The sequence below is a fragment of the Trachinotus anak genome, unplaced genomic scaffold (genome assembly GCF_046630095.1).
Source record: "Trachinotus anak isolate AG129_WGS33_773 ecotype Australia unplaced genomic scaffold, CSIRO_AGI_Tana_v1 ptg000018l, whole genome shotgun sequence".
Taxonomy (NCBI): Eukaryota; Metazoa; Chordata; class Actinopteri; order Carangiformes; family Carangidae; genus Trachinotus; species Trachinotus anak.
In genome coordinates this window covers 17448458-17472834 of record NW_027273869.1, presented here as the reverse complement: position 1 = coordinate 17472834, position 24377 = coordinate 17448458, and the positions used below count along the sequence as shown (strand labels likewise).

At 39.7% G+C, this 24377-nt stretch overlaps 1 protein-coding gene across 4 annotated transcripts in view; it reads left to right on the top strand.

The window, feature by feature from the left end:
• Window positions 1–24377, top strand: part of sfmbt2 (Scm like with four mbt domains 2) — a 47366-nt gene that overhangs the window by 418 nt on the left and 22571 nt on the right. The window contains exons 1-5 of one of the 4 annotated variants that reach the window (XM_071502119.1): window positions 82–285; window positions 6775–6948; window positions 8871–8965; window positions 14392–14632; window positions 18267–18287. In XM_071502119.1, the coding sequence (XP_071358220.1) occupies window positions 6858–6948; window positions 8871–8965; window positions 14392–14632; window positions 18267–18287 (448 nt within the window). In that variant the 5' untranslated portion in view covers window positions 82–285; window positions 6775–6857. Of the gene's footprint in view, window positions 1–81; window positions 286–3892; window positions 4282–6774; window positions 6949–8870; window positions 8966–14391; window positions 14633–18266; window positions 18288–24377 lie in introns of those variants that run through there. The other 3 variants (XM_071502117.1, XM_071502116.1, XM_071502120.1) reach the window with 3 other exon arrangements.

Below are 24377 nucleotides of genomic sequence, written 5' to 3'. Positions count from 1 at the left end.
AACACCGTTTATTTCGTCGTTTTTTTTTTTGTTTTTTTTTTTTTTGTTATTGTTGTTGTCACATGTATCATGTAATTAACTGTTTCGGAAATAACGTGAATTTTAAATAACACGCACCAAACAACAGCCGAGACGTTATTTTTGACTGTGTTTTATTGCTGCGTTCAAAGACGCAGTTTTTGTCTGATGTGAAGTTGTTTTGGTGGAGAAACGTTAGAAATGACTTATCGCCGTCTCTCGCCGTTGCGTGGATGAGTCATGTGGGATTTTTTTCGACACCTTAAGGTGGGTAAAAGCCATCGGAAAATACCGGACACTGCCAAAATGTCAAACCACTTTCAACATGGCGGGTTATGGTGTTTGTGTGGGAAAAACTGCGCCTTAAAATCTTTGAACGAGGAAAAAATAAAACGACGGCAGATAACGCGCCCGGTTCTGTTTCTTTTGATGGACATAGACGAGGTTTAATCAATTAAATTCAAAGTGTGCATTTGGCAACTCCGTGGGAGTTTTTTTCCGCTGCAGTTTTGAGTGTGCAAAGTACATGACCGGAGAGCCAGCCTGCCAGCCTGCCTGGTCGGCTACACCCCTCACCGCCTCATCTTCCTTATGTGCACTTAACGTTTCCTCTTTCACTTTTATCAAAAAATGCTGCAGCTCATTCGATACGTGTGTTTCTAGATCCCATCTGATCGGATTAATATTGTTTTTCCCATTGAAACCGACAGCAGGGTGATTTTAATCCACCTTTTGCTTACAATCTTAGATTAATATGTTGATGATTGGACGGTCCGGCGAGATACATTCTCCCCAAGTGTCGGGTATTGTTTCTCTATGGGGTACATTTGCAACGATTAAGCAGATAATTGGGTTAAACCGCGCGTATCTGTTTAATTATTTCTTTTTTTTTGCGGGAGGTCTGCAAATCCGCGGTTTTACAGCTTTGCATTATTCCTCAGGATTCCTCCTCCAGATTAATTCGTCACCATAATGAACAGAAACCATGAAGAGTGCACGTTATGGAGTCGCACCCTACACGTTCATCATGTGCAAATATGAATTAATCACGCTTTTAGATTTTCTTGTCGCTCCAAAGGTATTTATTTTTTCCTATGGAGCTGCCGCAAGTGGGGATGGGTGAGCGCAGTCACGGAAATAAAGGTGCCCCCCCCCCCACCCGCCCACCCACCCAAAAAAAGAGCACGTTTTAAGGGGAAAAATGAAAACATGTCCATAAAAAGTAAAATATATATATATATTATCCATTTTCTCCACTGTTAGAGATCAATGTGACTCCTACTGCACATTATTGATGGTTTGAGCTGTTGGCTTTTGCCAGAACCACCCAACGGCCATTTTTATCATTTAGCTGTTTTTGATAAGGCACTGTAAGTCAATTTTGACAGAAACCATGAGAAGGAAAGAAGCAGTTGCTTTACAGGAAATGCTTTCTTTCTTTCTTTCTTTCTTTCTTTCTTTCTTTCGTTCTTTCTGCTGTTTGCAAACTAACTCTCTGCCTTTATTTGAATAAGGGGAGGACACAGGCAAATACCACATTTGACCTCTCTTCTCTCAAAGTCTGTGCAGACAGTGGTGTTGTGCATAATGTGTTGTGGGAAGGTGTTTCCAGTCATTGATGTTGAAATAAGAATGCTCTGGGCTGAGGGAGTCCCCCCCTCCCCATTGGCTGCTGCACTGTTTTCCTCTTCTGTTTTTCTGTGGTGCACCAGGAGCAGTGGCTGTTTGCCTTCATAATTTTGTAGTTAGCAGATTTCAGTGAGCATCAGATTGTCATAATTGAGCATAGAAGACACAGGCTGCACTGTTAGCACATCTACGTTAAAAACTGTAGGAAACAGAGGACAAATTGTTACATCAAGGCCTCCTGTTGCCAAGAGGAAACAACTCTTGGATGGGTCTAAAAGAGGAGAACCTAATAGGGAGTAATGCAATAAAACCCAAGCCCATGCAGTGGTAGTTAATCTCCTAAATCCCCCATTAAATCTTTGGCATGGATGGGTTTAGGGAAAGGCAGGAGGACAACACGTGGATGCCCAGTGCCCCATCAGGGGCTAATCAATAAAAAAAATCCCTTCTCTCAATCTGAGACCACAGAGGCACAAATGTCCTGCGTCTGAGATTAACTCTCCCAGACCAGTTTAATCCCCCCTGGTGCCCAATCTGGGCTGTTTCCACCGGGACGCTGCAGGCCAGTAAGCTTCATCAAGAACAAACACTGGAGAAAAAAAAAAAAAAAAAAAATCCTGCAAAATGTTAGTTTGTTTCAGGGATAAGTACAGAGACAAACGGTTGACATTGTTCACAACAAAAAGCCTGTGGATGCTTTTTTGCCCCTGAGGGCTATGAAACTTGTTTAACCAGTGAGGGACCAAATCAAGAGAAACTCAACATGCTCTTACAGGAAGGTAACTGTGTACACAAGATGATCAAAGCTGACTAACTGATTAACTTTAATGTTAATATGTCAGGTTTTTGAGGGAAAATGGGGGATTTTGCAGTTTCCAGACTGTCTTAACCTCCTCAAACCTGCTGGATCTTCATTTAGATTGACATATCCAAACTGAGCACACCCACGGAAATATATTTTTAAAGGCTATTTATTGGGAAAAACTAAATTTTCACTGTCTTATGCACACAAATGTGGTTCAGATCTGTGTTTATAAAAATGAAAAACATTCTTTAAGACCTCGGGGAGCTGTATTAACTTGATAAAAAGACTAAAATATGTGACCTTTGAAATTCCAAAGGGCGTCCAAAAGTTTGCAACTGTAATAAATGTGTCAGGGTGAATTTTGGGGGAAATGACCAATGCGGTCCATAAGTATTTGGGCAGTGACACATTTCCTGTTTTTTTGGCTCTGAATTCCAGCACATTAGATTTGGAAGTTTACAGGGTGTTCACATCTGTATTGAGCAGACCAGTTTCTGGACAGCGCAGGAGGACAATGACAGGGCTGCAGCTCCTACACTGTTCATCTGATGTGGTCGTTGAAACCCTCAAATTAAAGCTCAGAGTCAGCACTTGAACCACACAGTCATTGTTGAAGTTCAAATCCAATGTGCTGGAGAGTGGAGGCAAAACATCAGGGCTGCATGAAAGCTTCTATTGGGGAATGCAGCTGCTATAATCACTATTTATTTTTCTGCTGTTTTGATAAATATCTTAATTATTAAGTGTATAAAATGTCAGAAAATTGTGAAAAATGTTCCTAAAACCCAACTGAAACATCTTCAAATTGGATGCTAACACATAAAAACTGAGCAAATTACATTTGAAAAGCTGCAACCAACAAATAGACTCATTGCTCATTCATTTACTAATTATTTTCTCATTAATTTCTGCTTGATGTAAACAGAAATTGGCATCTTTGGTCTTCAGTTCATATTGGAACAAGCAGATGCACAAGAGCTATCTGTCTAGTAGTGTTAACACTGTGCGTGGGGGGGGGGGGCAGCAAACAGTCACTTAAGGGGAATTTTAAGGGAAAAACCAGATTCAAGAGCTGCTGTGAACTGCTCCTTGTACTGTTTGAGTGGACTGATGAGTTTTAATAGGCGCCGCTTGTTGACAACACTGATGTGTCAATGCAGCTGGAGATTGTAGGCAAGAAACAGTGATAGGCTGAGTCGGGGGGTGGAAGGGCAGTGAACGGTGTCATGTGAGCCAAATTAGCTCAGCTTGTTGTTTACGCAATGGATGTATGCTAGAGCTACTGTGGGACGTTAGGGGGGTGTGTCGTGGTGTTGGCACACACACACACACACACACACACACACACACACACACACACACACACACACTGGGGTGGTTGTGGAGGCTGTCACAGCCTTGTAGCCTCACAGTTCGGTAAATACACTCGGCTCACGCAGCAGCAGGAGCAGTTTCTCTGTGCTTTCAGTTTCTCAGGATTTCAAGGGTGTTTTCAGACGCAGGACTTTATTCTATGTTCATCAGAGGATTGTTGGAGTCTCACTCTTTTTTTCTGTTTTCCTTTTTTTTTTCCTGCCTGGGTACATGTCAGCGATCACTTGATCAAAAATAAGGATACTTCCTGCTTTTTTGGATATTGATTTCAAGGTCGAGAGTGACGACCTGATCCCGGAGCGGGTTTTTGGCTTGATTTTTGAGTATCGCTGTGTGATGGCAATGAGCCTTGGTGTTAATTGCCAGTTGGATGAAAGTGGGTGGAAGTTGCTGAATGAGTCACTGGTGATGTGACTGTATGACCAAGGACAACCACCAGGCACGTGACAAACAAGGTCTGTTGTTGTGAAGGTGCTGATTCTCACATATTGTTGTGAGGATTATTCAGCTCAGTCAGTTTTAGACATACAGAGGCTTTCATTCAGTTTTACATGTGTTTTTTTGATATGCTTGGGTGTGTGGTGATGTGGTGTTTTATACCTACAACATATACTGTGAAAGCAACTAGAGCTGATTTGATTAATTGATCAGAAAAGTAATTGTTTTCGCAAAAGTTCTCTGATTGCAGCTTCCCCAATGTGACGATGTGTAGTTTTTCCGTTTTTACATACTTTAACACTGAATTTTCTCTGTTTTGTGACAGTTTGTTTGCAAAATAAGATATTTGATGATGTAAACAAGGAATTCTTTTAATATTTTCAGGTACTTTATAGACCAAATAATCAATAAATGAATTGAGAAGATAGAAATTGCAGCCCCAATGTCAATGTCTCGGGTTTGATCTCTACCGTCCACTGCTTAATAAAGGTTAGAAAACACCCCAAAGCACCTCTGTGTATATTACACAGAGGTGCTGTAGATGAGTGATGCCCAACCCGGGGTTCAGGGACCCTCCAGTGGGTCACAATATAAATCTAAGAGGTTTGAAAAATAGTTTAGGAAAGAAGAAAAAACATTAAGAAATAAAGTAATAATCAGGTTTTACAGTCTGAAATGTAGAGCGCCTCAGCTAATGACTGAGGAAATAATTATTACATTTTTATTAAATATGATATTAGGCTTTTTAACCTTTAGGGGAAAGAAGCAGCACAGCAAAAGCCACATATTTAATGAGCAATCTGACTAAACTGTCAGTTTGTAACTACATTAATATGGAGATGAGTCACATCAGGATCTGTTTGATTCAACTCTGCAAGTGATTGACTGATTGATTGATCATGTCATTCGTTTGCTTCACAGTGATTAATCAGAGCGACGTGTCACAGTGTCAGGAAAAACAAAACGTGTGAGTTTCTACAAGCCGGGAAAAGTAGAGACAAACAAACCAATCAGCCACAATCAGGTGCTGAAACACACCAGGCTGAACTGAGTTAACAGTTTTTCCATCACAGCCTGCATCATGTTGAAGTGAGTTAGTGTTGAACTGAAAAAAGGTCTTCAGACAAAAAGCAAGACAGAAAAAAAAATTGAGAGATGTGAGTAAATTAATAAATAAATCAGCATAACTATTGACCTCTTTAGTAAAACTGATGGCGTTTAAAGGTCCCATACAGTCTAAAGGTAGATGTCCATGTGTTTGTGATTATAAAGCAGGTCTAGGTTCTATATTAATACTGTGAAAGTATCAAAGCCTCAGTCCACAGAGAAATGCACACAACCTGTATCCAGAAACTGAGCCTTAAAACCAGCCGTCAGGACTGAGTGTTTACCTGAAATCTGCTATATGTTTATTTGATCACTCACAAACAGGCAGCCAATCAGAAGAGATGATCAGAGCCTCTCTTCTGGTTCGCTGACTGACCTGTTGTTACCACAGCTTCAGAGAGAAGCCTGAGAGAGGAGATGCAAAACTAGATGGTTTTTGGTTCTTAGGTTCTATATTAATACTTTATTAATACTTTTCACTCAGCTTTAATGATCTCTGTTTCTTAAAACCACAAATATATCTTCTTATAGATATCAACACTTAAAATAAAACACAGGAGCAGTGTAGAATGGGACCTTTTAAAGTATCGTGGTGGTAACAGGCCAATATTAGTGCAAGTCCCTCCTGTATGTGTCTCAAATACATATTTACTGTCACACTTCCTCTTTTACCTTCCATATTCAGCTACAGTGCTGTCGCTGTGCAGTTGTGTGTTCTCCCTCCACGGCTGCCTGAACGATCATTTTCGAGTCACACACATTTATCAGCCTTGTTCTCCTGCTCATGTCATTCCAGTTTTGCTACTTTGTCGGAATCTGATTGGTTATCTGACAGAGTTTTTGCTGTGGTATGCAAATACATGCAGCCTGCAGACAATATGCACAAGCAGATATTGCAATACAGCAGGCTGAGGAGGCAGTAGACCAGTCTGCAGTTTAACAGAACAAGCTTTTCACTCAGCTTTAATGATGCTGAAAATTAGTTTTGTGTGTTTAAATCTGCAAGTTGTTTGTTTTGTTTCTTTTCTTACTCTTTGCTTTGGCCCCTACTCTGGAAAGCAGCTGCTTCTTGTGTTGATTGAGTTAAAGTTTCTGGAGGTGGCATTCATTTCGTCTTGCCCTTTCAGCCACAGTGACCGCCGCCACTCATGCAAACCACCCACTTCTTCTTTTGTTTATTCTGAAGAAACTTGAGATGCAAAGTGCATCATTTCCTGTCTGCCAGATGACTTTTCCAAGGAAATTCTTACTTAATAGTGGGTGTTTGTTAAAGCAAACTTTTATGAACTGTTGTGCTATTGTAAGAGAAGAGCAGCAAAACTGACTGCTGTTCTGCAAGTATCATGGACGTAGGGTATTACATGTAATAAATTAGCACATTAATTGACCTTTTCCTGCTCCAGGGGCGTTGAGGAAAGAGAGCGATGCAGTGAGGAAGAACTGAAACACCTCAGGTCTAAAGTTAACACTCGCCTGGAAGTGGAGGATGCAGTCTCGCGCTCAGGACCAACCACTGGCCCTCACCACAGTCAAAACATACAACTCAACCAATGGGAAAGAAGAAGAGGTGAACACAGGTGAGGCGCTACAGCTTTATCTTTACCCCACCCGCATGAGATCAGGTGATCAATATGACAGACACAGATACACGAGGAATCTGTCTTGATAATAGAAGAACTCTGGACAGACGATAGTCTCATTTTACTCACTGTTGTTTATTTGTGTATAAATCTCTGTTTCTTCACTATGTTCCTCTGACTGTTTAGCCTCTTATAGATTTTAAAGTTGTAGGTTTTGCCTCAGGCTGTTTTTTCTTGGCCTTTCTTCACAGGGTTATTTCACGGGCACCAGGTTTCTGTGCCATATATTCTCTGGCATGTCTGAGTAATTTAATGAAAAAAAAAAAACTTTCACACAATTTCAAAATTCTCTTTTTCATCCCTGTGTATTCAGGGGTTCTTGAATGAATTAAAGTGAAAGTCAAGGGAAATGCGCACACACACACACACACACACACACACACACACACACACACACACACACGTCGAAACACGTCATTGCACATCAATACATCAAGATTTTTTAGTGTCTTATTTCCCAGCATCAGCTCGTGTCAAGTCTCCAGAAAAGCAGTGGTTTTGTGAGACTCCTTTTCTGGATCAGTAAATCCCACCGACTGCACTTTCAGTAAATCCTTGGTCTGGATTAGTGTGTGTTTCAGGCACTGATCAATATGTGTCAAATGATGCAACAGTATGAGATACCTCCAAGCTGTTTTTTTCCAGTTGGGGTGAAGATGTAGTTATGTAATATATAATTTTGGCACTACACGCATAAATAGGGAAGCCAGTGGAGTCATTAGCTGTGCTCAGTACCAGTTATCAGCAGGTTTTGACACTGAAAAAGTGGCAAAATTATGTAAAAACTGAAGAAAAAAAAAGTATTTATTTGTGTATTTATTTGGTGCTGTTGATGCATTGAATGCCCCATGATTCATTGCACAAAGGAGCTGCTCACAGCTGAAAACAGCTTTGTGAACAACCCTGAATACAGAAAGCAGCTGTCAGGAGCTCTCCGTTGGCCAAACACTTCGATTCTCACTGTGGACCTTTGTTGCAGGTCAAACCCCTTCTCTCTCCGCATGTTTCCACTCTGCATCTTCACTGTTGACTATCAAATGAAGGCAAAAATGTCAATAAATAATCTAAAAGAAAGTTAATTGGGAGTGACTTTCCAAAATTGCACATGCATTGGTGTATTATATCATTTTCTGTTAGTATAAAATGGTAAAGTTGTTGATTTTGGACACTAGCTGTATTACACAGACTACTGTATTATAAACAAATGGGACAAATGTTGAGGGAGCTCTGCTTTAGCCTGTATTTGTTTACATTTTGGTGAATCTGCACCATTAAAAGTCAAGTTGTGTTATCCACTAACAGGCACTGTAACGTACAAGCAATCACTGCATTGCTTTTGATACAGAAGAAAACTTCTGAATTTTTTGACTATGATGAAAAACCATAGAAGAAACTTTATCCTCATCACGGCTTTTCTCACTGAGAAGAAGGAAGTTGTGTTTATTCCAGAACTGTGTATCTGACATCTTGGTTTAACTGAGAAGAAAATGTGCCATGTTTGACACAAAATGTGTCAGCTGGGTGCTAAACTCTGTTTGTAAAACAAGTGTGTGTGTGTGTGTGTGTGCGTGCGTGTGTGAGTGTTCACAAGTAGACTCGAGCAGAAACACACTCCATCAAAACATCAGCTTCCTACAGTTCCCTCTCATTAGACAGAGCAGGTTCAGTCCTGCACTCTTCATACTGAGGAGTCTCCAGAGACGCAACTCACACACACACACACACACACACACACACACACACACACAGCTACATCAGCTACATTTACAAAACATGCAGGCGATGTGTTTAATTGCTACCTGTATGTTATCCAGTGAATAAAGCTGTTTATTTTATTGGTGATGTTATTGTTTATTCAGATGCAGAGTCCATGGAGGAGGAGGCGGAGTTTAACTGGGAGGAGTACATGGAGGAGACGGGGGCAAATGCTGCCCCTCACACCACCTTCAAACATGTGAGTGACTGGGTTTCATCCTCACCTTACAATCCCATCGCCGTGGTGAGCCTTTAAATGCAGCTTCTCGGTTAATCACCATATGCAGAAATCCTTTAACGACATATTGGAGCAAGCCAGGCGCTGGCATCATAGTGTTGATGCTGTTCACTGGAGCGCTCCCGTTGGCTTTGTAACCTCGTGACGCACAAGTCGTGACAACCTCTGCTGACTTTTGTAAACACAGTTGTGGCTGGTTACTGAAGCACAAAAGAAAACAAGACAAGGGAAACAAATAAGAGCAAAGTCATTTTTCATGTCAGCATTTCTTTTCTATTTCCTTGCTCTCAAGTATCTGTGGTTTAAATCTTTATACTAATATTATTTTATCACAATAGGTGTTATTTTTATTTATCAACATAAATCACTTGTACAATCCTGTCACTTGCATTTGTTGCACTTAATCCCTGAGTGTTGGTGATGTTGCTGTGGAGCACTTGTTGTAATTGTAATGTCTTTTCTGTTGTGGTTGTATTTGTCTGGCAGTGGCCGCAGACACAAAGAGAATCTCTGAATGGATAATAAGTCAAACTAATTAGGTCCCAAAGGTGGATTTTCATTTTTTAAAAGTAATTAGTAAGTAAGTAATTCCCTAAATCAGGTGGGCACTGTGGCTTTTAGGAAACGTTACTCAAACTGGAGGAAATGCTGCATTGGTTTGGGACTATTTTCAGCAGCGGATTAATTCACATTTGGTGCTTTAGTGAGTACTTGAGGCAACAGGACGTTGTATGTGGGACTGAGTCAAAATAAATAGTTATTAATTTGGACAATAGACATCTGAAGTAAAAAAAAGTGTTTAAAATCAGCATTTTTTATGCTTCTTTCCCATAAAGTTTCCATAAAATGTTCACTTAAGTATTTGGGGATTTCTCCATATCTTAGTGTTAAACTTAAGGAATCACTTAAAATCAGTTGCAAACTGTTGCACAAAAGCCTTCAGCGACCAAAGAAAGGAAAAAAGCGAAAAGTATCTCTGATTCTATCTTAACTGCAACATTGTGATAAATTAACTAACACATCCGGAGAAGAGTGTTGTTCGACCAGGAGACACCTGGACATTTTACCTGCAGTCAGTTTATGATTCGTCCGACCTGCAGTCTGCCGAACACAGTGGTGAAGTTCCTGTCTCTATACCAGGAGGATGAAATAGTGGTGCTTCTTTAATGTTCCCAGCCTCCCACAAGTGATAATATGTGGGTATCATAAGTGCTAATGGCAGCAAATCAACAGTCTCCATGGAAACAATAGAATTTTACTGCTGTAAAATCTCTTTCACTGCTGCGAATGCCTTAACTTTTTTCTTTAATTAAGGAAACCCTTTTAAGAGATTATTTAAGAGATCTTTTAAGAAACTTCCTCAGCTAAAGAGAAATTAAACCTCAAGTGTTAATCTTAAGTAGAAAACTTAAGGTGTTTTGTGCTGCCAGCTCCTGCTGATCTTTATCTAACATATCTGAGTCAGGAAACTACGTAAATTCTCTAGAAAACTGAATCATCAGATTTAAAAGAAATAACTCACAACTTAAGACCTGTGTGGAACGTATCAACAAGCGTATCTACATGATCAGGGCTGATGCAACAGAGACTGTTCCACATAAAACCTTTATGGAGCTCAGGGAGGTGGCATGAAAGGGAGAGGTACTTTTTCTTGGCAGCATCTCTGCAGGCCATCTGTGCTCTGCTCTGATTCACCGGGTTGAAACTCAGATCTGATACCAAAGTGAAGTGAAGCAGAGCCTGCTGAGTTAGTTCAGACTGACAATCATGGTCCAGGTCAGCTGAGGGGTCCGCTGAGCTGCATGTTGGCATCACCGACCGGACCTTGTTTAACATGTCAAACTCACCTGTTTAATCACTGCTGCTGCAGCTCACACATCTGTACAAGCCAGTCTTAATCTATATTTCCTTTAGTTTTTACTTGATGTTTTTTTTTTTTTTTTTTTTTTTTTTTTCAGTATCTGATTGAACTGAAAGCAGCTGTATGTTAACAGGACACGTGGGTGTAGAGTAACTGAATTAAGGGGATTTTCCAAAAATAACACTGAATCAGCTAATTGTTTTTTTTTTTTTTCCCGCTAAATGTTGTTCTTGATCCAAATGCTAAGCTCAGCAGAACGGCCGTGGTGCCAAAATCATGATGAATTTCTTCCCAAGGCAAAACTGAAGTTGCTTAAGTATATTCAAAGTTGCCAGATGTTATTTTGACTGGGTTTTTTGGGGGGTTTTTTGTTTTGTTTTTGAGGATCAGTGGATCAATAAAGTACCAAAAGTTGGCACTGAACACACAGTCAGATTCAGGCTTGTTTATTCAGGCTGAGAAAATGACACAGGTAACTTGATTTACCAAACTAACCAATCAGGGAGGGTGTAATGAAAGGCACGTCTTGTTTGGAGGTTTAAAGGGAAGTGAAGGATGTAGTGGTTTCAGTTTGTCTCTTAAAAGTCCCCCAGCTTTATTACTTTATTTTTCACTAACTCTCTTTCAAGCCTCTTAAACCTCACTGACCTGCAGCAGGTCAGTGAGGTTTAAGAGGCTTGAAAGAGCAGCAGGTCAGTTATTACAAACTGATGCAAACTGATGCTGCGCAACCAAACTTAGTTTAATCCACTTTATTCATTTCAAATTCTACTGAAGATTTTAAAATCAGAAATGATACAAAAACACATCAGGATGAAGTTTGGGGGAAATGTTACGATATGATGCAACAGACCACTAGAATATTGAACACAGCTTTAAGGAAGTGTTGGTACAGTGTGATCCTGTCAGATAGTGTGTAGATATATGTGGAGTGATTACTGATGATTTTTAAGCTGTAATGTCTTTAAAAGGAAAACAGGAAGTTGGACTTAACAGTTTGCATTTAAGAATTTTGTGTAATGTAAGAAAGTTTTTGTAGAAACACATGTTGAGATTGAGAAAATGAATATACTAACGATCAGATAAAGTATTGTTCTGGAAGCTGAAATCCTGGAGATGGTAAATGGACGGCACTTATAAAGCTTTTTGAATCTTTTTCTAGTCATACAGACATTTCAAAGTGCTTCACAATACACACAACATTTACCATTTTCATATACTGAGTCATCAGGGGCAATTTGGGGTTCAGTTTCTTGCCTAAGGATTGAAGAAGCCGGGGATCGAACCACCGACCTTCCGATTAGTGATCGACCTGCTCTACCTCCTCTATCTTTATGTATCTAAGTAATTCACTTTTCTTTTTTTCATGTATATGAGGTCCAGTAGTTTTACTTAATACTTTTAATGTCCATCATTAGATTGTCAGACACTTGTAAAGGTCTTTGAAGTGTACCTAACTGTATGAAAATTGCTGTGCTGATACAGTTTGATTGATTGATTGGTTTAAAACATAATCTAAACAGTATGAAAATCAGAAATTTACTTATATAACTTGATTTTTTGTTGCAGCTGTGTGTAAAAATCTTTGTGATTTTAATGTCAAATCAGTTTTAAACATCTGAGTAACTGATTATTGATCCAGTTTCTATTAATCGACCTGATGACTCAATGTGAAGCATCAGCACTAAATTAAAAAACATTCAGAGGACTCTTGATGTCGTTTTAGTTGTGATCCTCCTCCAAAAAAACTCATCCTGCTATGAAACAATTACAAGGCTTTGCCTCCATTAACATGTTACATCACAGGAGAGGGCCAGATGGGCGAGCGCCGTTGATCCTGGATGTGAGGTCTTTATCCACCTCAGCTGACTCTGTCTTTGACGGACGGAGCAGCTGTCCGTCCCGCTGAGGCTCAGCGGCGCAAAGGTGGAGACATGTCTGTCAGTGGTTTGAAATTTGAAGAAGCATGTCAGTGTTTCGGTTTCTTACCTCACTCGCAGCGATGACCGTAATAAGGGGCGAGATTAGAATATGTGGGTTTTTGTGAGTGAGGCCCGATGTCGGACAAACTGTGGTGATTTGAGCAGCTCAGGTCTCCTGGGAAGCTAAATTGCCTTGTTGGTAAGTGGATTGAGTCACTGGGAAACAGACCATGAATTCCCCAGAAAAATGTGATTCAGTAAAGTGCAGCCTTCGTCTCTCTCTCTCTCTCTCTCTCTCTCGTGCTCTTGCTGCCTGGACAAATTGAAACAGTGATTTCTCTTGGGCCTGCACACACACACACACACACAGACACACACACAAAGTCAGTGTTTGCTGCCGAGGCTGCCCGTAGCTCTCTTACATAAGCCAACCAGAGTGATACAGCACGTTTGCATTGTTATAGCAGGAAGTCACGGGGCCATTTGTATTGTGTTTATTTCTAAGATGTTGGCTTTTTCCATTCACTCGAGAGTGTGTGCGTTTGTGTGAGTGTTGAATGTGAACATCCTGTCGGGCTTGTAGGGTTCTTGAGAATTGTGTGGCAGCCTGTGGCTATGGTGGAAACGCATTATGCTGTGCTGCATTCAGTGTCTCGCAGAGAAAGCGATAAATCTGTGCGAGGAGAAACTGAAAGGCTGTTGTTTGGCGCCAACGACCGGTTCCAGGCTGTTCTCGAAAAGTCTTCGTTAATTCTGCCTGGTGATTATTATTTAAATCTCACCTGTGCTCACCTCACCTGTGGCTTGTAGCTTTGTATTTGCGCTCTAATTAATTTGGATTAAACTAGATATCTTGGGATTTGTATTCGCGATTATGGCTGAATCTAATGATTATTTCATTCATCGATATATTGTTTCATTTGATTGATTGTTTAGTCTGTAAAATATCCATCACACCTCCCACAGCCCTGTGGACGTCTCTGAAATGCTTGTTTCATTCAGCAAAAAAAATTTCAGTCTACACTCATACAAAACAGTGGAAAACAGCAGTTCCTCACATTTGAAGCTGGAGCCAGGAAATGTTTGGCTGGAATCACAGTTGAAGGACCTATTTTTCCTAGATTATTTGACTCTGTTAGTTTAGTGAAATTATAGGGAGAGATTTTAAAAAGAGCGGTTGAAATCGAAGCAGCAGAGCTTTAGTCTCAAGCTCCAAAAACACATGATTCTACGATACAGATGATGCGACCAAAGTTTTTGTGCCTCTCAGTTAGTAACATCAACTCATTTGAAGCTTAAAATAAATTGACCCTGATGACATAAGCAGTGTAATTTTCCGTTTAACATCTGCTTTCACAGCCTCTGTATTACTTCCCATTAACTGACCTTTATGCGTAAAATTAGTGGAGTTTCCTTTTATACTTTTCATCTGTTTCCTATTATTTAAATTTAATCAGAAAGCACCAATAATCATCCCCAAAATATCAATATAAAGACGCATGATGACAAACATTAACCTTTCAGTTCTACATTTGAAGCAGCAAAGATTAGAAATGACCTTTAACCTTTGCTTTACTGATCTGCTGCGCCTCTGTCCCTCCCAGGTGGAGGTCAGCCTGCAGAGCAGCTTCCAGCCTGGTATGAAGCTGGAAGTGGCCAATAAGAGCAACCCAGACACGTACTGGGTGGCCACCATCATCACCACGTGTGGCCAGCTTCTGCTGCTGCGCTTCAGCGGCTACGGCGAGGACCGCAAGGCCGACTTCTGGTGTGACGTCATGACGGCTGAGCTGCACCCGGTGGGCTGGTGCGCTCAGAACAACAAGACCCTCATGCCTCCTGAAGGTAGGAAGAAACACGCGTATCTGAACCCGATCTGTTACATGTCAGTATCAGCAAAATCACATCAGGCTGTCACAGGAAGTCGAGTTTCTCTGGTGCTAGTGCAGTAAATAAAAGCTCAAAAAAACACATCAGGTTCAAAAGTCACACTGCTCTATAATTCTACATTACTGCTCATTTTGATATCATCATAAAAAACTGATGAAAACACAGTGGAGCTAAGTCATCACACTACAGTGTTTTGTGTTTTTGCTGCAGAGTCAACTGAGGACACGGAGCTTTAATATACTTAAATGAATGGCTCATTACTTTCTGGGAATTTATTAGGTTTCATATTAATTTTTTTGCAAAACAACCAAATTCAAGGTGAGAAAATTCAAGGATTTTAAAAATATTGTTTGAACACAGAGACTCCGAGTCTGAGAGACTCTGGTAGCAACAGAGACAAAAGCAAAAGACAGTTTCCTGAATCTGTGCTTGTTGTTTACTGCAAACAGGGGTGAATAGTTTCCTTTAGATGTGAACGGATCAGTGCAAAATAAAATTTTATGCCTCTGCATCAGCGACAGCCACAGAGGAGGTATCATGTTTTCAGGTTCTGTCCACATCTACATCGGTCTCATTCTCGTGAACACAACATCTCAGTAGCACTTTGAGGGAACTTCTTCAAATTTGGCACAAATTTTCATTTGAACTGATGAACTGATTAGAATTTGGCGGTCAAAGGTCAAAGGTTAAGGTCACTGTGACCTTCATGAGGCCAGAACTCACAAATTCATACACTGATATGACACAATTTAACTCAAACGTCTTCAAGGATAAAATGAAGTGATGACATTTTATGTCAAAAAAGTCAAAGGTCAACTTCATTTTGACATCATGATGTTTTGCATAAACACCTCTGACTATTATTCAATGCTGTAACTCAGGAAGGAGAGATTGTGACCATATTTCCTTCAACTTTGCTGGTTGAATGAGGCAAACAACCACAAGGCGGTAACTCTAGTTTTCAGTATTTTATGCCTTTTAATGAGGCGTTTTTTGTCTTTATTTTATGCACTCTGCTGTTATTTGGCATGAAACGTTAAATCTTAAACTCTTTTCTAAAAAAAATGAACATGATGAGCCCTGCCCTTATTTTTTCTTGCAATAATGATGAAATACACTTGTGCCCTATATCATGGTATGAAAATCTGAGCACTTAATTAGCAGACTTGGTTTTTCAAAAGCTTTAACCTCCTGAACGGGAAGAAAATCAATTGAAAACTTAAACATCTGTGACATGAAAGTGAGTCACCAAAGGATATTAGGTAGCAGCACCGAATGTCAGTTAACCATAATACACACACAAACACGTCCCATCTTTACCTCACAAAGAATGCTTAAAATAAACTGAGTGGAAAGACAGGTTTTCCTTGAATGTCACTGCCAGTTTTCTAACTGACACGTCACGCCCTCGCCATCACGTTCACTCAGTGTCATTCAGCCGCAGCCAGTTATAGCCTCTTTACAACGACCGTCTTCAGCCTCTAAAGAGCACCTCTCACTCCTCACCTCCACCCTTCCAAAATAATAGCACCACCCTTAACTTCTCCAGCAGCCTTTCCTCTTGCTGTCCCTTTCACGACTTTTTGCCAAAGCTTTTTACTCGCAGTGACATTTCCTCCTGCAGCGGCTCCTCTCACCCCCAGATAGATGGCTCACCCTCTCCAGCCTCATTCAGACCATTTATTTTACTCGACGCTTCCCCCGCTGATGGATAGCCTGCGTCTCTGTTGTTGTGGAGACAACCTGGATATGTTTTCCACCTGACTCGGTCGTCCTCGCCCTCACGCTGGCTCCATATGTCCTTTTCACTTGCGGCTGGTCTTTTTCGCCAACTTATTCATTTTTCCTTTTGTAGCAGCGATTCATAAATGTCTGTATTCACATCTCAGTGGATTATCTATCAAACAGGGAAACAACATTCTGCAGTGGAGCAGCTTTTTTTTTTTCTTTTTCAAGTCACCAAACATGACATGACAACAGGGTGTGATTATTTTTTTTTTTACCATCAATCAGTCTCATTTGCATCACAATTTAACTTGTTTTGTTTGATTAACTGACCAAAAAACCAGTTTACACTCACAGACGAGGAAGAAATCCAGCAAATGTTCCCATTTAAGAAGCTGGAACCTGTGAATCTGAGGCATTTTCTGCTTAAAATTGATTTTGCCAGTTAGCTTTCTGTCAATTAACTGACTAATTGTTTCAGCGACAAAGAACTGAAATATGTCTAATCACATCAATTAAAGAGTTCAGATTGTTAGGATTCATTTGTTGAGATGTGGCGTTTTAAATATGTTTGCATTCAGCTGAGATGAGTAATTAGGCTTTTTTTGAACATAAGTCTTTAAAAACTAGTTTAAACTCTTCATCTTCTTAGTTTTTGCACAACAAAAGATCAAATTGTTGCCGTCTCTCTAGTTTTGTGATTCAGTTGAAAGCAACTGTCTTTGCTTATAAATTGTGTATAAATTATACTCAATATATACAATAAAGCTTCATTTGAAAATCCCTTCACAGATTGACAGAGGCAGCTTTTGAAATGGAAAAAGAAAGAAAAAACATGTAACTTCTGCATTAACCTAACCTCAGAGAAGCAGATTCTGGCCTTTACCAGTGTAGCAGCATTCACAGTTCCTCCAAAACATACATGGTAAAGAGAGTTAGTAGTAAACTGTATAATACTGGATATACCGTAAAGGAGAGAGAGTTGACTGGATGACCACTAACCATTTAGGAAATTTAGGAAAATGTTCAAAACAAGTCAAAACCTGAAGACTGAAATAAGAAAGACGTCAGATCAGATTTACAATGACATCAAAATGTAAAAAAAAAAAAAAAAAAAAACTCTGATATATAAAAAAAAAAAACAACTAAAACTAAAAGATATTGTCTGTTTTACTCAGGTACATTTTCCTATGTTCTATATTTTTCTATTCCTAATAGTTGACCCCTCCCTCTATTTCTGAGCTTCTAACTGTGAAACAGGACTCTGAGCTTTTATTGTGTAATTCTCTTTTTAATTTCATTTACATCTTATTTTATTTGTTTGGATGTTTAATATTTAACAAATAAAGTTTTATTATTATTATCAATTGATAAAAGTAATATCAGCTGAATTTAATGAAGAAAGTCTGTATTTGAAATTTGGCTTTAAGTGTCCACTAATGTCCACCTCTATTAACCGTCTCTGCCTGTGTCTCTCAGGAAGCTCGTCCTTCCACCGTTTCCCCTTTTTCCCTTTAATAATAATGGACAGCTGACAGTGTGGACAGCTGACACTGCTGCGTGTTTAATGATGCAAACTGAAGCATAACTCATGTAATGAAGGCGGCTCTGTGTTCTCTACAGAAGCTGCTGCAACACTGTCGGTTTATGAATATGGCAAAAAGCACTTTGTTGCTTCATTTCAAGGCTTTGCATCATTTTATGCATATTTTTGTGTCTATGTGTTTGCTGCTTAGTCAGCTGGAATTTGAGAGCAGGGTTATGACAGTGTGTGTGCGTGTGTGTGTGTGTTTTTGAGTGCTCACACTTGTGTTACAGGTTACCTGTTTTATTTGTTTCCTTTTGTTTGTGTTTTGTTTCTCAGATAACGTTTACCTAAGAAAAGGTAAGCAGCGCTGACAGCGCCTCTAACTAACTCGCCTGCCCAGCTCACTAGTGGCTAACATCAAATCAACACTGTGTCAACGTTAGGCCGCATGTACAGTGTGCTTCCTCCTCCTCCTTCTCCTCCTCCTCCTCCTCCTTTTCTTCCTCTTTTCATCTCTACAGGAAGTGACCTCACAGCTCAGTTGTCATGCCTTGCATCTTTCTTGCATGTGACTCCTCTCTAGCTGAGTGAGTGTCTTAGCAGAGCGATAACACACGCGTGCGCACACACACACACACACACACACACACACACATGCTGCTCTGTGCCTGCTAAGACCAAGCTGTGCTCGTATGATAACTAGTGCAAAATGCAGCAGCTCAGTCAGAAATGTGAGGCTTTGATAAACAGGTCACTGGTCAAGGAGTCGAAAGAAAGAAACGGTCAGAGGTTTAAGATGCAGCTGGGAGTGAAATGTGTTTGAGCAGATCAGATCAATATGTGTCGCTAAAATGATGCTAAAATGTCGCTAAAATGATGCTAAAATGACTGATGTGATGTCACTTCTTTAGTGGCTAAACTGTCATAAATGTGTTTGTTTTATAACCAGTTGATTGTGTAGTCTACAAAAGGTCAGAATGACATTGTGCAGGGTGTTTTATTGTGTTTAAATTAAATGAAAGACTGACTGAGTGATCATATTTCCACCATTGGTCAGCCAAACAAAAGTGTTTACAGCCTGCAACTTAGCACATTGTCACTAAAGACTTTAGAGACAAGAGTATAAACCTGGTACATGACAGGACTGTGTATGGACGCCACATCTTAGGGCTACATCTCTTGTTACGGACAGTCTACCGAGCTGCTCTGGTTTCCCTGCTGCTCGGAAACTTGAGGGAAGCAGCGGAGCGCTCACGACAAACAAACTACTTTGTTTACACAAATCATTATTACCAAAGATAACAGAGGAATAACTTAACATAAGACACACTGAGCGAGAGAGGAGAAAGAAGCCATCACTAACTGCTGAAGAAACTATCAGAGCTAAACCGCATGTAAACAACAGAAACGCCAGCAACCAGAAATCAAACAATACACTTAATGCAGCACAGCAATAAAAACCCTGTAAAGAAAAAAGAGTGTTTGTCCACTGAAATGTTTAGAGGGCTTTTAACTTGAAACAGTTACAGGAAGTACAGGAGTCTGTGTTAACATCTAATACAGCAACTTTAACGTAACACATAACATCTACATATTAAACAGAGGAGTTACAAATAAAGATCTGCCACTAATACAAGTCTTTTACCTTCTGGAGTTGAGGTAAATAAAGACTAAACTATTATAGATAAATAGAAAAAAAGAAAAATATTCTGTCTTTAATAACTTTCAATCACAGCTCAGTCTTTGTCTGTTTGGTGATTTTGTCAGTTATAAAATCAGGATTTGACCATAGGAGGTCCAGACATATACTGGTCTTGTTTTGTCTCTGTGTGTATTGTTTGTCTTCCTTCATGTATGGATGTGAGTGTTTGGGTTTGTCATATGACTGAAAATCACGTATATTCACAAAAAAATACCCATGAGACACTGTGTTTTCCCGACAGCCATCACATATTTTTCAAATGACACCAGGGACCTTCTCAGCACTGTTGTATTTGTGTTTTAGAAACACAATACAGTTATCAAAACACTCTGACCACAGGGTCCATTAGTAGCAGCTCGAAACCTTAAGACAGTTTCCCACAATCCTCCTCAGCAGATAAAGTTTGCCCAGTTGTCACTGAATTATGGATGTTCACGTTTCCATTTTTTTTCATGAGTATTTAAAGAGCTAATCTTTGATGTCAGCTAAAAGCGAAGATTTAAAGTTCATCCTTGACCTTGGAAGCAGCAGCTGTAGGATGTTTAAAGTGGTGGATATGTAAAGTTAAAGAGAGAATGAGCACTTACATCGTTATTTAGGTCTCAGTGTTGTTCCTTAAAGGGTCAGTTCACCCATTTTAACCCGTACAGATAAATCTATAAAGAAATAGGCTGCGTTCACATTACAAGCTGAAATGACCAAAATCTGAATTTCTTTTACTCCATGTGACTCAGATCTTATTAATTGTTTTTTAACTGCCATAACACCAAATCAGATTTTTTCACATCAGATCTGGGGCCTCTTCCAGATGTGGTTCTTGATCTGATTCATATCTGATCTCTGGCTGTGGCTGTCAAAAATAAACATGGTAAAAATAAACATGAAGAAGAGTAACAACAGTGACGAGGCCTCATCGTCCGTGAAAGAATACTTTTGTTAGCAGATTAGAATGATTTCTGTTGTCCTGAATTATTGGTTATTAAGTGAAAGAGGACTTTTATTATCTCACTCATGAGTAATGATTAGAACTTGTAATTCTTTTTACATTTAACTTTAACCCAGTTTTGATATTTATAACATCTTTAGGCCTTAAATTAAGCTACAAGTGTCGTTGTTACACAATAAAATAAAATAATGTGAAGTTCAACACAGAACTAAACAAAAAGTAAAAAAAAAAAAAAAAAGATTAAAACATATTAATTAGGGGGAGACTTTCACAGCAGACTGAACTTTATGAAGAGATTTAGGAGTTTCACAATGACTCCGTACACAACAGGCCTCTGATTGGTTCCCTGCTTCCTAGTTTTCAGAATTTGCTCCGTTTGCAAGACAGTACAAAGCTAGAATACAAATGGATTTAAAGTGTTGCAATCGTACAAACCACATGTAACAAACACACCTAAATGCCCTGTCAAACTTGCTTACTCACTCGTGAAACTCACACAAACACACAGTCTCCCTCTCTCAGCTCCTCCACTTCAAATGCTCCCCTGCTAACTGATGCGTTCAGCAAAGCTTTTGTGCTCATAAAATCAGCGCCCAAATTAATCAGCGTCTCTGTTTGCAAAGAACAGTGCATGAGTGTGCAGCACTGTGAGCACTTCTGTTGTGTGATTTGCTCTTTTTTTTTTTTTTTTTTTTTACGTTAAAAAGTCACCGTTTTATGGGGTAAAGCCCCTTCATGTACTTGGATTGGCTGGAAATAAGTCTTAATTTAATATACATTTATTATTTAGATTATAAAGATTTTAAGCATGAAAAATGTAAATTGAGTTTTGACGAGTGAAGGCAGAACCCGGAAAACAAATCTTTTTCTCTCTAATCCTCTGTCAGGTAAGTCAAAGAGTTAAATTAACACCGGTTACAGACCCAGACAGTGACATGTAATTCAACCTGCTTTACATATTTATGGTATTTTTAGTGCATATGAAAGATCTGCTTTGGTGCAGCTCGATCAGACAGAGTCGAGCTGCTGTGAATTCCCTTAGTCTCTCATGTGCACGTGCATGTGTGTGTAAGATACATTCACCATTCATGTTAAGAGCTTTTTTTTTTTAAGGCTACATCATAAGTTTGGTCATGTGGGTAAGGTAGCTGCTCGCCGAACAGATTTCATTTGCATAATGAATTCACCACGCTACACCCTGCCAGAGCCTGCTGGAGATGATGCGCTGCGATAGACCTGTCGTCTTCTGCGTGTGTGTGTGGTGAGGTGTGTTGTGGTGTTAGGATGTATGCAGACCTATACCACTTTAGTTTGGCTGTGACCCTTGTGCTTTTATCAGTTTACACTGAAAGGTGGATCTGAGCTTCTGGCTCCAGCGAAAGGGTCATATTTTACCTTTAAAAGCGCCACAGCAGGATGTTTGGCACATCAATAGGTCATTCTTTGCTTTAAAGGTGCTATACGCAAGTTTTGCTATTGCTACATAGATAGCATTAGCATTAATAGGTGTTTATTTACCAGTCTAGAAGAAACATTAAAGAGCAGAAAGAAACACCAGTGTTGACTCTTGTCTCTATCTAAAAAAAAGCACAGACATACATATAAGTAAACTATATGGTTATAACAATAACCATCATTGTCAAATACAAAATAATTATTATATATAAGTTACATTTGAGACATAAACCTATAGTCAGCCTCTCAATATTTTTCCTAATGTGCATTAATCTTGTACATACTGTATGTCTGACTTACATACTGTAGTTTCTTGCCACATGGTGTTACAGCAGAAGTTGAGCCAGAGTCAGGTTTCTGTGGAAACTTCTTCTGCTGCAACAACCTCACAGTGACACACTGTTGTAATGAATGAGCAGACAGCGCTTTTACAAGCCTGAGCAAGAGGCTATATATATATATATATTATATATATACACACACACACACACACACACACACACACACACACACACACACACACACACACACACACACACACACACACACACACACACAGTGGCCCTGAGAGCTCAGTGTACTGCATAAGGAAACGCATGCAAACAGAGAAAATACAAAGAAATTCAGAAAACATCTTCATCAATTTGACATCACATGTACTGCAAGTAGCCCTGACAACAACAGAAGTGTTTCCAGGGGACACAAAAAAGTGATGAACCCAGCTGGGACACACTTGTTCAATGCTTTGTGACTTTTGAAGCTAAAAGCATTAAACAACAAGCGCACATGGATGTATTATAGTAGATCTATTATAATACAATAATACATCTATTATAAGTGCGTCCCACCCAGGTTCATCACTTTTTTGTATCAACACTCACATTGTGTAGTGAATATTTGCAGCACATGTTCTCAAATTGATGATGTTTTCTGAATTTGTTTGTGTTTTCTCTGTTTGCATGTGCTCCCAGGACCACGATATATATGATTCTTCTTCTTCTTCTTCTTCTTCTTCTGCTGCTTCTGCTTCTGCTTCTTATTATTATTATTATCATTATTATTTTTTTTGTTTGTTTATTATTTGTTTGTTTTCTGTCAGTGGTAAAGGTCACCACACTAAGCAACAGTGTTATTATTTGATATGAGCTTTTGCATTTGTTTGCCACTTGTTATATACAGTACACTGACTTGCACATATGCTCTAAGAAATATCCTGATCTCTTCACTCACTAGTCTGAAAAACTGCTGTAACTTTATACTGAAAGCACAACAGCCTGATGCCATAACACAACAGGCAGCTCCAGTTTGGTTCACATTTCACCAGCCCTCCCTGCTGCAACCCTACATTTGCATAACCTCACTATGGTTGTGTGTTTGTCTTGTATACTACAGAAGAGTGTGTGTGTGTGTGTGTGTGTGTGTGTGTGTGTGTGTGTGTGTGTGTGTGTGTGTGTGTGTGTGAAATTAGGCTTCATTTTCATAAGCAGTATGCGCCTTTAAAAGAAGCTTTTTTTTTCATGAATGGAGAGAAGAATCAAAGGCAGTCTACGTCAAAACAGACACACACAATGACAATACCACTGCGGGGCTGTTTAGCACTTACCGCTAACACATCACTAAGGTAATTCATATTTACACAAATTGCTGTAATATTCCCTGCCCTGTCATGAACAGGGCGATAAAAATGTTAACAATATTGCATATAAAACCGCCCCGGCCAAACACAACAGTGTGACGTCTCTCAGTAAACACACAAATTTGCACTAGTGTGTGCGTGTGTGGCTTTTTTCCTCACGCCCACGTGCTCGTGGCCTATTTGGAAAACCTGTCAGTTAAAATGGAGTTAAATTACAACGGCTTCCCAGCTCATCTCTATGCCAGCACGTAATGACTGGAGAAGACGGAGCGGGAATCAGGCGTAATTTGCTCCCATTAACTCTGATTAGAATCTGTTGCACTGCTGCGATTGCTTCTGAAACACAGAGACAATTTTTTTTCTTCTTTAATTATAACATTGATTATCTAAAGTAAAGCTTTTAAATAAGCCAGGGTTGTTTACAGAGAAGAGGAGCAGGGCAGAATATGCAAATATGTAACTGTCATATATTCTTATTTGTTTGTTTTTTAATGCTAGATATTTGCTCAGAGACTTCAGCCAGCTTTGGTGCAGCCTGGGCCTCTGGGAAAAGGGGAGGAGGGGTGAGGTTGGCACCGGGACAGTGTAGAAGAATGGGGGAGGAGGGGGAGGAGCAGGGGAAGGGGGGGGTGCTTTAAAGATCTCTCCCTCCCTCAAGGTTAATTATGCACTTATTGTTATGTGAAAGTCAGGCTTTCACCTCTGTGT